This window comes from Drosophila melanogaster, chromosome 2R (genome assembly GCF_000001215.4).
Source record: "Drosophila melanogaster chromosome 2R".
In the NCBI taxonomy this organism is placed as follows: Eukaryota; Metazoa; Arthropoda; class Insecta; order Diptera; family Drosophilidae; genus Drosophila; species Drosophila melanogaster.
In genome coordinates this window covers 5640503-5652974 of record NT_033778.4, presented here as the reverse complement: position 1 = coordinate 5652974, position 12472 = coordinate 5640503, and the positions used below count along the sequence as shown (strand labels likewise).

Sequence of the window (12472 nt, the reverse complement as noted above, 5' to 3'; positions counted from 1 at the left end):
GTGTTTTTAAGTATGAGTGTACACGAGGGTTACCAAATAATTCAACGACCTAAACCACAATGGCAGTAATTGAAAAAACATGCTTAGCATGTGAAAACTGCATCACATTATTCAACACATTATAAACTTTTTCATTTTTGTCTTTTTGTTTGCTCATGTTTCGGTCACACTGGACGTACGTGAAAACAAGTGACAATCTTTTGTTTTTCACATTTTGTTTTTGTATATATTTTGAAAAAATACATAAAACTAATAAGTGTAACATAAAGTCGTGTACATATAAATGTTTTAAAAACTTGTTTGCCACTCGAAAAATTCACGCAATATATCAAATGGATCGGTTTTAAATTACTTTACATCAGTTGTAATGCAAAATTATTAGCGAAAAGTAAAAAAATACGCCTCCCCTTTGTGCAGAAATTGGTGTGTGATCTTATCTAGGACGAATTTATAAAAGCAACATACAAGGTTCGAAGGTGAGTTAGCATGTCCTTGTTGAGTTGATGTGGTGCTGAATATGAACAAATCAACACATTAAATATATGTCTAGGAAAAGACTGAACAAATTCAATTCTAATAATAGAAAGCCAGCTTTAAATTAGTTAACAAACATGACATAGATAGCCTTTTATAATCGGTACACCATTAGTAGCGTGTTACTACATATGTCAATAGCCCAAGCCTAATCGTAATGAGTCCTATCGTAATCTTTCCAGTGTGGTTGATTAATAATAAAATCGTTCTTAAATTAATAGCTAAGTTCTATTTGACACAAAGATCGACTTGCATATCAATTTTCATTGAAGTTTTGACAATTTTATATTAATTACCGTCTTTGGAAACATACATATTGTTGATGTAACATGTAGAAAAATTGTCGAGATCACTAACGGGATCATTTTAGCCATGTGCATATCTCTTATTCTATCGGAGCTGTTACCCAATCTATGCATTTTCCGGGCAGAAGTGCCCATCTTATACCCTTATAAAAGGTATATTGATTTCAGTTATATGTTTAAAACGCAATCAATGAGACATTTTTACTTACATATGTACGCATGTACGTTGATGAAATCAGCGGATAACGGCTAAATAGCGCGTGCTGCCCCAGTTTCACAACAAGATGGAACGCAATAGTCAAGTATCTGGAGTGTAGAATATTCGTTTCTTGCTAGTGAGAGTGCCAGGGAATTTCTAAATTCTTTTAAGCAACAAGAGAGATTGTTATATTCGACTTCCCAGACTATAAGATAGCCGTTACTCACCTCAAAGTTTTAATGAGAAATTTCTATATTTTTTGGAATGTTAGTAGAAATAATAGAATAAAAAAAAATTAATAAATGATTCAAAAATGGGGTCGTGACAGTTTTGTGCTGCTTGTGGGCGTGGAAACATGGGTTAACAACCTTGGCCTGCGTATATGTCTCTAGAATCTGTATGCTTAATCTCATCCATCTAGCTGTTCCCGAGACGGATTAGACAGACGTCCAGATGGACATTGCCAGATCGACTCGGCTATTGATCCTGAACAAGAATATATATACTTTATATATACTTTATATGGTCGAAAACGCTTCTTTCAACCTTATACATAATTTTCAACGAGTACCAGTATAGTAATAAAAAATAGACGGGAACCCATAGTGGATTCCTCGACTATCAAGAGAGATAAATATTTATATGCAACAATTTAAGAAGTAAAGCTTTTCTCGATATTATGTTCCACTAGTAACCTATTGGTGATTTCATTTATTGTAATTCTAATTTGAGGGACATTTTTTATATGAGAGACAGAAAACACCATGATTGAAAGTCTTGAGTGGGTGTTATCGGTGGTACCCCGTGTTTATAGGTTGTCGGACATGCTGTTCTGAACCAGTTCTACCAAATAGCACTATTTTTGACCCATAAATCCAAACGATATTACGCCATTTGGAGACTGGCCAGATTAGGTAGTTTTAACCCTGCCTTAATATGCCTTGGGCTGAGTAATGGAACCATTCGTGGACTCCTCGCACTTGAATTTTGATTCAGTAGTCGTCTCCGAATTGTAACGTCGCCGATTCTCTAGTTCAGCTCAAACTTTATGTCCCTAGAGGATGCAAAAGGATTGACTTATCTGTAACGAACTATGCGTCGATCCTCTATATCTGTGGTTTTACTAATGGTACCACGGTTTTCGGGCTTCCATTCATATTGGCATTGGATACCATTGGCAAAACATTCAAGGGTTTTTTGAATGTCCTTATATGTTTTTCCTTCCTTTCTAAGCTTAAGAATTGTTATTCATTTCTCCTGAGAGCAGTGCTGTCCTCTACCCTCTACAAAAATAAGTGGACTAAAAAGTCGATTCCGAAACGGGACATGGAAAAATACCGTTGAATATCTCATAGAACATAGCTGTACTAGATTCGCTGAAAAGTATGTAACATGCAGAAGGAAGCGCTTACGACCATATAAAGTATGTACATATGTATGTACATACATATGTATATTCTTGATCAGGATCAATAGCCGAGTTGATCTGGCTGGTGAACCTAAAATTCTGGTATGGGCTTGTTTATTTTTACTATGGTATAAGTCCAAAACATATTAAATATGCTGTTTCATGTTGAATTCAATATTCCCTTAAAATGGACATTCCAGCATCGTAAACACACGAGCAAGGCGGCTAAGAATTGGTTAACCCAAAATAAAATAGACTTAATGCCGTGGAGCCGTTTTGCTGGACACAAGTGAAACATTTACTGAATTGATTGAAATTAAATACCTGTTGATATTATATAAAAATGTTTTCACATTAAAAGTGTAAGTCATAGGATTTTGTATCTTAAGCTCACAAGTCATAAGCACTACTTATTTTTTCTTTTGTTTCGGGGTTACCTGGTATTTTAAGATATTCGAAATGAATAAAATAAGTGATTATTAATATAGGTTTGGTATTAGTTCCAAAAATGGCCTTCATTCTGATCAATTACAAACAAATTTTCTTAATTGTGCTCAACAAGCTTCAATAACAAACTAAATGGTTTTCAAAGTTTAACATGGCAATTGTTTACGTATGTTGTCGTCGCCTGCAACACTGTACATACATATATATTTCGTTATTACATACATGTCACGTATGTTCGAGCTTACACATATAAAAAAATATATGTATATGTACAATAGCGCTTGTGTCCTGGGAGTTAAGGATGATTATACCCGTTACTCGTTGAGTAAAAGGGTATACGCAATTTTTTAAAAAGTACGTAACTATCGATTTGCAAAAAAAAACTTTCCCACGCCCGCTCTAAAGCCCCAAAACCGTTCAAAACTGCCATGCCTAGAAATTTGAAAAAATGTATGTTTCATGTAAGCGTTATTAGGATCGCTAGCCGAGTCGATCTAACCGTCGGTCCGTCCATATTATCGTCGGTTTCTCTTGTTAAAAAAAAAAACCAAATGCATAGTCTACCAAGGGGATTCTGTGCCCATGTATCCCGCACAACTAGCCAAAGCTGAGCCTTAGAAGTCAGGAACCTTTTCGACGCAATAGGTCGGCATTTTATGCCAGCTACACCATTACGTATATTTTCTGTCTTTTGAATTTTCTTGTATGTTTAGGATAATAATTCTGTTAGAATGTTAATTTTAAGGCCATATTCAGTTCAGCATAACTAAGTATAAAAAAGGTTCTTTAAAATGTGGAAAATATTTGTAAGCCTTAATAGTAAGCTTTTAATTTTAATTAATTATTAATTAATTCTTTTATATTTTATAAGTATTTTTACATGCATGTTTCGTTTCTCCAACAGTCAGGAAACTTTCGCGACAACTTTTGGCGCCATACTTATCGATCCCTTGCCAAATCGAAATTTCTTGTTGCCGACGGCAAAACTTTGTTTGTCAAATCTGAGGTGGGGTCAGAAATACATTTTTCTGATCAATTAGAAGGGGTTTAGAAGCCGAGGAACCAACGAAGTAATGGATTATGATCTTTCAGGTGGACGCGTATTTCGTACTATACTACATAATAAGGTAGAAATGGTCTTGGAAAGAATATAGAATCACTGCTCTATAGTAGTCGTCGGTGTTCATCGTTACTACGTATAGGCGTCGTCCATACGTACACATTTATATATTTACGAAATGATCTATCGTGTAGAAGGCTATGGTAACGTAATCACTAGTGACGCGTTCAAATCGAATCAATTGAAGCTTATTGGAAACAATTAAAGGCATTTGATCGAAATTGTTTACCTACTTATAAAAAGCAGGAGAACATGAATATATATATCAATATATAAATACCCTTTCTGTTAAAATAAAAATAAAAAAATATATAATATAATATAAAATAATTGGTTGAATAGCTGTAAACAGGGAGGAGGTTGTCTTCTTGATCGTATAAAGTATACATAGTCAAAAATTAAAAATTGTTCAAAAGCGTGGGGCGTTGGAATGTGTGTGGCAAAATTTTTTTTTGGCAAATCAATAGAAATTTACGAGCCTAATAAAAGTATGGATATGAAATAAAAAATTTAAAATGTGGGCTTGCAGTTTTGGGCGGTTTTAGGGCGTGGCAAAAAGTTGCGGGCTTGGCAGTTTTGGACGGTTTTAGGGTGTTAGAGTGGGCGTGGCAAAATGTTTTTTTTTTCAAAAATTTATAGAAATTTACGCTAATAATAATATTATAAACAAATTTCCAAAATTTGTTAAAAAAATGTGAGCGAGGCAGAATATATATACTTTATATGGTCGGAATCGCTTCCTTCCGCCTGTAACATACTTTTCGACGAATCTAGTTTACCCGTTTACTCTACAAGTATAGGGTTATATAAGCAGCCAACGATAGCAAGGCACGCTAAAACAACAAATTCTAAAGTTATACAGTGGTCCGACTATATTAGTATTTGGTCGTTTGCAGGCGTTCAAATAGGCTTGGTATAAGAATAAAAAACATTATTAAATGTTTTGAGTGGCTTGACCGCTCAATGTTTAATGTTTCTTCTAGCTCTTATAGTTCTTAAGGTCAGACAGACGGACATGATCATATCGCCAGTATAGTGAAACTGATCAAGAATTTATATATTTTATAGGGTTGGTTTTGTAACGATTTCTTTTCGCATAATGAGCCATTGCAAACATTTTCTCTCTTTCTCTTACAGGCCATGCACAAGGAAAAAATTATTAATTCACAAAATGCTAGCAAAATAAACCAAAAAGATCATAAACCCAATGGAAATACAAATGAAAGTAGACATAAAACAGGTCAGTAAAAATAGCTAACTGTAAAATACGTAGTTGAGGATTAATTAGTTTTTTTGTTATATTCATCCTAGCAACAATACTACCATTCCTAACTTTATATTATACATCACAAAGTGATTGCTTATTACTATTTTTTATAGCAAAATTAATAAAATTGCTTATTATTTTTCTCTTCAAGTAATGGAAATTTTTAAAATTTAGAAATAAGAAAAGGAAATTTTAAATCTCGTTAAATGCACTATGAATTAATATCATTTCAAAGTGCACTAAGATGTTCGCTGTAGCATAAAACCACATGATTCGTAAAGTATCATGGGTTCAGTCCACTAAGGGAAATTTAACCAGTTTTATTGGCAAACATATGTTCTTAAAAATTGGTTCTGAACGGATTAAATTAACACTCCGATGTTAAAAATAACAGCTATAAATCCGTGAGCTTTTTTTAGTGCATACTAAAATTCATCTTTTCAACCTTCCTTGTGGTTGAAACACCCATAAAATGTAAAATGTATATACACTTTTAAGTGTAAGTGTAAGTAAAAAACACATAGTTTTTAACATGTTGCTTATTTTGTGAGTCTAGACCTAACTATTTGTGTATTTAGTAATGATGTCCCCTTCGAACTTTCAAAATTAAATTTGAACTTTACATAGAGTTTTAAAAATTTGTTGAAGTGTGTTAGTCCATGCTGTAGAGTTATTAATTTTCTATTCAGAAAACTTGATCTTAATCTGCAACGAAAATAAAATTTTACGTAGTAACCTCTCAATATACAATAAGGCTCTGTTAAAGACGTGGAGGACGCTGGAGCAATGTGTGGCTCCTGAAAAAACAAACAGAGGATTGAAAACTCCAGACCCGATAAACTCATCTCTGAATTTAAACGGGCGCGAATGTTTATATGATTCTGATAGTTAAAAAAAATTAAAAATAATCATTACTTATCGCACTATTAAATAAATATGTAAATATAAATAATAAATATATATATATTGAGTTCAAAAAATAAAAAGAAAAAAAGTAGTGGGTGTTCCTTTACACGCCTTCTTTGCCAAAATAATAACCTCAATAAGCTGCCGTTTGGAAAGCATGCTTACCTTTGCTTTGAAATAAGCGTGTGAGCACTTTCCCAGTTTCATCATACGTTGCTTTAAAATGACCAGTGAGGGTTAGCACTTGAAGAGTACGTACCTACTCCACCATGATTCCAACCTCAGGCTTGTATTTGATTGTGGGAAGAGATGTGAGAGCATCGGCGATAAACTGAAACATTAGGCTCTGTTGCTGTGGGTGCCGGGTCCAAAATATCGGCAACCCGTGATACTCAACAAACTCGACTCCACAACTCGTTGAGTAAGAGGCTATACTGGATTCTTTGAAAAGTATCTATGAGGTAAAAGGAAGCGTTTCCGACCCCGACCATGCAAAGAATATATATTCTTGATCGGGATCACATGTCGAGTCGATCTGGCCATGTTCGTCTATCGCTTCGAAGTCTAGATCTCATAATCAAGACAAACTAGAAAGTTGAGATCGCACATTCAGGTTATAGAGACATAGACGCAGCTCAAGTTTGTTTAATGATTTTTTTTTTTTTTTTCCAACTTTTGTCGATGTGCTAGAACATTTTTTTAATTTCTTGTTTTCAGCTACTCGTATACTAGCTGAGTGACGGGTATCTAATGGTTTTTAGTGGCTTTTTATCTGCGTTTTTTAAAACGGTATTTACTGGGCGATATAATTGACAAAGGCGCTGCAGCTCATCTAACCGCAAGACTGTTGGCACGTTCGTGCCTGTATATTGGGTGAATACTTGGGAACACTTCAGAGTTCAAATATTTCCGACTTGAACCAAGGCACTGTAAACACAAAGATATGGGATGCAAAGAAGATGTTATCAGAATACAAATTTTATAAAATTATACACTTCTATACAATTATACAATTTATTTAGCTTACTGTTTTGAAGAAGAAGCAGTAGAAAATGTTGACGGTGCCGTGATTTGGCCAAATGAGGAAATGTTAATTTGCACGGCCTTTTTTTTTAATCTTAGCTGCAAACCAATATCCGGCAAAAAATAAACAGCATATGGCTGAAAGTAGCTTGTTAGGGAGAGTTATCTTGAAAGATGAAATGGTTCTAGCGTAAGAATAGATCAAGTATTATGTTATCGGCTTTTGTTTTGACTTGTATAAAGGACCATACATCAGATGATGTTTGATCAGGAGAATGCCGAAAAACTTAATTTTTTTTTTTAGTGGAACCACCGAGAGCGGTTTTAGCAATGCAAATTGTGTTTCTGAAATCGAAAAAGCGGCTGTCGATATCTACTACGTTGAAACAACTCTCTTACCAATCCACGTACAATATAAATTAGATTTAAGATTAAAACGGCGTACGTATGTACAAGTTTAAACGTAGCGTGTCCATGGATTTACCGTTTGATATACTTGATATAAGAATATACTAGATTCGTTGAAAAGTAAGTAATAGGTAAAAGGAAGCGTTTCCGATCATATATGGTATATTTATTCTTGATCTGGATCAATAGCCGAGTCGATCTAGCCATTTCCGTCTCTGCGTCTGTCCGACTGTCCGTATGAAAGTCGAGATCTCAGGAATTATAAAAGCTAGAATGTTAAAATTCAGCATACAGAATTAAGAGACAAAGACGAAGCGCGAAAAAACTTTTTCCCACGCCTACTCCCACTTTTATTCCCCAATATCTATCAATATCCCAGAAAAATTTCGCGTAACACCGCAATATGCAGTTTGAAAAGGCACACTCCAAAACGTATTCTATCTTTGACACGTGAAATTTTTGCACATTCTCTTTCTGTTCTGTGTTGAGTTCTGTAATATGCAGACATTTTTTTTTACTTAATCCATGAATTTTATTAAAACCTTTTGTTATTTAAGTATAATCTGTTTTTATGTCTTCTTATTAAATTTAAACACCATCAAAACCTAAAATGTTCGTGTTGTTTTCGCAATCGTATACGCGGTGCCTGTTTGCATAAGTACCTGCACATATTTGGCACCGCATAGGAGGAGTGCGCAAAGGAAACGAGTAAACAAACACCGCATCATTTTTTGATGCTTTGTGACGCGAGTCTACGAAATACTGTGAGTGTATGCGGTGTACTTGTAGTTGCGGTGGACTAATGTAGATCTCTGCTAGATATATTCTTGATCAGGATCAATGACCGAGCTGATCTGCACAAAACCGTCCCAAGATTCTATAGACAGAGGCACCGGAAATTCTTTGACCAATGTTGCCCACAAACGCATACTTATAAAATATGTTTTGATATCTTTTGAATTAATATTAGTCTTGTAAATTTCTAAAAACTTTTTGTCGCGGCCAAAAACTTTTGAAAATGTTTGATAAATTTGTAAATTTCTATCGATTTACCAAAATCTATTTGCCACGCCCACTGGTCCAGCTGTCAAAGTTCTTATTGTTGCGTGGCAGATAGGGTTGCCATCTGATCAAATATCGAAAGCCCAGTGAAAGGACAGCTCTGACTGAACTGTTTCACGATATTATAACTATTATGGGTATAATAAGCTTCGGCTTGTCGAAGTGAATACGGAAAAGAAAACTTTAAATGTGTAATATTTATAACATACTAAATATGAATTTATTTTATTTTTCCCTGTTTTAATATTACACAGTGAGTTTAATAAACAAAAAAGATGACAAAGAATACGACCTTGTCCCACCTGATGGTGGTTGGGGTTGGTTAGTGCTGCTGGGCTCGTGCTTGACTAACATTTTAATCCCTGGCACAATAAAAAGTTTTGGAGTATTATTTTCGGAGTTCACCGATGCATTCAACTCTTCTCCTACGAAGGCTGCCTGGATACCAGCCCTGTGTTATTTTCTTTATAGTTCATTGGGTAAGTGACAATAGTACTAATAAAGTCAGAAAATTTGAGTTGAAATAGTCTATAGATGTGTTTTCTTATTTGCTATAGATGTGATTTCTTATTTTCAGGCCCGGTTTCAAGCATTCTATCTGTGAAGTACTCATATCGTACTGTCACCCTTCTTGGTGGGGCATCTGCGTCACTGGGTATGATACTCTCCTTCTGGGCATCATCTATTGAGTTCTTGTATATCAGGTAAATAAGGCGTCGTAGGTACGTGTTTAAAATACATTAATATTATTGTTTTATAGCTATGGCGTTTTGGTCGGAATCGGGGCTGGTCTCTCTTTCCCCCCCACAGTTTACATTGTGACGTCGTATTTTGCGAAACTACGCGGATTAGCGAATGGCCTCTGCATTTCCGGTAGTGCTTTAGGCAGCATAATTTTGCCGCCCCTTCTTCGTTGGCTACTAGAGACCTATGGCTATCACGGCTCCTGCCTAATTATGGGTGGCATTACTTTGAACGTATTTGTCGCTGCTCTTTTCTATGAGCCTGTTGAACAACATATGGTACGAGTACCTCGTGCTCGCCAGGCTTTGGAAAATATTCCAGAAGAGGAGGATATTGGAATCGTAATGAAGTTCGAAAATGTTGACGAGCCGGTTCCCAAAAATGAGCCGGCTGACAAGCCATTGTTACCATATAATTCGCCTCCTTCTCCTCTGTATTTACCTGGCGATGAGAGGCTGCAGTTTGTGCGTAGCGCATCCGCAGCTGTTGTCCAAAGCTACTCAAAGTCTGGAGACGAGTTTCAGTCTCGATCGCGTAAGATCAGTACGCCGGTGAGGTTACCCCAGAGAAATCAGACTTTTACGCCTGGCCAACTTAACTCGCAATCATCATTGTACGCTGTGCCAGAGGGGCGATCAAGCTCCAACAAACTGACTCTGCGAAATTCGTCAAAGTCACGGTTATCCAAGCGCTCGCCTTCAACAAGCAGTTTTTTATACGTCAGCACACCATATCATGGCAGCACATTGTCGTTTCAACCGAAAGAATTTTCCTCGCATTTGTCCCTTCGCTCTATGGGGAGTAGTGGAACGGGACATGCAGGCGACTCAACCGGGCAAGATGGATCTTATGCCGACGTCGACGCCCGAGGCCAGGCACAACAGCCGCAACGATCGAAGTTTTTTGATCTAAGCCTTTTAAAAGACCCTATGTACTTGGTCATACTAATTTCGAATTCGACGAATGCCATAAGCTACACGAACTTTATTATATTGCTGCCCAGTTTTGGAGAAGCCAGGGGCTTTAACAAATCATTATCTGCATATTTGCTTTCAGTTGTATCAGCCACGGATCTAATTGGACGTATTGGCGGGTCAGCACTTTCGGACATGGGGTACATACCTAAGACCTGGTACTTTGTTGGTGGCTTGTCCATATCGGGGCTTTCTCTTGCCCTTCTGCCTTTTGCATGGACATACAGCTCTGTATGTTTTTGGTGTGCACTCTTTGGGTTAGCTTCTGGTATTTACGTCGGAATAACTGCAGTAATCATGGCAGACATGCTTGGAACGGAACGCTTGACATCATCGTATGGCATCAGCCTTTTCGTTAATGGCTTGTTGCAGTTGGTTGGGCCGCCATTATGTAACTACTGGTTCGAGGCGGTCAATGATTATAATCCTCTCTTCCACGCCCTCGGCTTAACGCTCCTGGCTGGAGCTAGCCTTTGGAGTTTTATGCCATGGATTAACCGACGCAAAGCTAATGCGGAGGAGCAACTAGATGCACAAATCGAAAAAGCGGCTGTCGATAGCTACTAAATGGTCAAACAACTCTCGTACCAAACCACGTACAATAACAATTAGATTTAAGGCTTAAAACGGCGTACAAACAGTGATGAAGATAGCAGCCAGGACTAAAAGACCATTAACATTTTTTGTAACCTTTGATTCGTTTCTTCCAGCTGATTTATTGTATTACTGCTTAGTCGTAATTAGTACGTTGTTAATTACTACAATTATTGTTTGTTTAATACCAGTACTATAATATTCTAGACCGTATAAAAAATTAAAATGAATGCAGTGAAAAGTCGTAAAAAATAACGTTTTATAAATATTTTTTCAATAAATACGTAAAAACAATAAAAAATATGAGATACAATAAAAAATACAGGAAATATACAAGAAAAGAATGGGAAACAAGACAAAAAATTCGCATTATTAAATTGTACCCTTGTTTTATATTATTTTTTGGTGTTAATATTACGATTAGAATGATAAGATTTAGGTGTCTTTTTTTTAATGGTGAGTAGACTTTAAGTGAGCACACACGAAAAATGAAAAATATTTCAAGTTCTTCAATTTACGTGAATTTTCGTGCATTAACAAGCCCACATCAGTGGCACGTTCTGTAAATTATTACTTTTAGTGTTACCCAGTGAAAAGAAAACTTTCACTCAACATCGGGTGTAGATTTCTGAAAAGCGTGTCCCCGCTGCCCAGCGGGCGCGTTGCCTTCAAGTGCCACGCTATTTGGGAGGCGCTAGGAAAGCCCCACGTCCGATAAGCAACAAACGACGCTGACATTCAAGCTCTCCCAATTCAAATTCCAAAATCATAGGAATAATTTCTTAACTCGCCAGCCTCAGCAACCACAACCACCTTAGTACCAGCTCCAGCAACGCAAATAGCATCACTAACGACAACCAAGTCAGCCACAATAACCTCCGTCAATCCAATGCCAGCATCAACAACACCAAACGCAACACCGACCAAAATCAACAAAAACTGCTTTCCCAGCAACGATTCTAGCACAAATCAAGTCTCTGACAGCAACAAAACTCAACCCTTTCACAAACCACCTCCAATTGTGGTCAAAAATTGTGAATCTCTGAACGGACTTTTCAGACTCATAGATAAGACTGTTTACCCAACAAAATTTTCCATCAAATACCACTCAGATAATTCCATTTCATTCCTGTCTTTAAACTCAGATACGTACAGAGGTATAAGGTAACATTTCATTCCTGGCAACTCAGAAGGAAAGTTACTTCTGTATACTCACCCGAGGCGTACATCACTCTGTCCCGGATGAGGACTTCAAGGAAAGCCTTGCTTCACATTTGCTTCACTTGCTTCATAGTGCGTTTTATCAATAGACCTAGAAGACGTTCCGACAAAACAAAGCTCCTCAACCTAGTCTTTGTTGATTTAGAGCCCGCTTGCAACAATAAGAAATTACATGAGCTTAAGACACTGTCTAATACGGATTCGCAACGAACTTCCACACAAAAAGGATGACTTCGTGCAATGCCATCCAATAACACAAA

The 12472-nt window shown here is 36.6% G+C and overlaps 1 protein-coding gene across 2 annotated transcripts, besides 15 other annotated features; it reads left to right on the top strand.

Annotated features, from left to right (window-relative positions):
• Positions 1-159: 159 nt before the first annotated feature.
• On the top strand, positions 160-12060 carry hrm (hermes). Of its 2 annotated transcripts, none has more exons than NM_001299212.1 (5): positions 160-476; positions 5151-5253; positions 8934-9158; positions 9257-9383; positions 9440-12060. In NM_001299212.1, the coding sequence occupies exons 2-5, from the start codon at positions 5154-5156 to the stop codon at positions 10962-10964; spliced, it is 1977 nt and encodes a 658-aa protein (NP_001286141.1). In that variant the 5' UTR covers positions 160-476; positions 5151-5153; the 3' UTR covers positions 10965-12060. The 2 variants fall into 2 exon arrangements, with proteins under 2 accessions (NP_001286141.1, NP_610174.1); NM_136330.2 differs by having other exon boundaries at positions 9440-11302.
• Positions 1210-1614: a mobile genetic element.
• Positions 1799-2381: a mobile genetic element.
• Positions 2404-2529: a mobile genetic element.
• Positions 2531-2863: a mobile genetic element.
• Positions 3256-3343: a mobile genetic element.
• Positions 3364-3417: a mobile genetic element.
• Positions 3462-3535: a mobile genetic element.
• Positions 4451-4574: a mobile genetic element.
• Positions 4574-4820: a mobile genetic element.
• Positions 5808-5961: a mobile genetic element.
• Positions 6619-6819: a mobile genetic element.
• Positions 6944-7012: a mobile genetic element.
• Positions 7017-7561: a mobile genetic element.
• Positions 7720-7929: a mobile genetic element.
• Positions 8438-8486: a mobile genetic element.
• Positions 12061-12472: the final 412 nt, after the last annotated feature.

Bases quoted from the DNA above. Each gene is read 5' to 3' on its own strand.
- hrm (NM_001299212.1), top strand. From the start codon at position 5,154: ATGCACAAGGAAAAAATTATTAATTCACAAAATGCTAGCAAAATAAAC. The intron at 5,254-8,933 runs GTCAGTAAAAAT...AATATTACACAG, and splicing joins TGAAAGTAGACATAAAACAG to TGAGTTTAATAAACAAAAAA. The intron at 9,159-9,256 runs GTAAGTGACAAT...TCTTATTTTCAG, and splicing joins TTTTCTTTATAGTTCATTGG to GCCCGGTTTCAAGCATTCTA.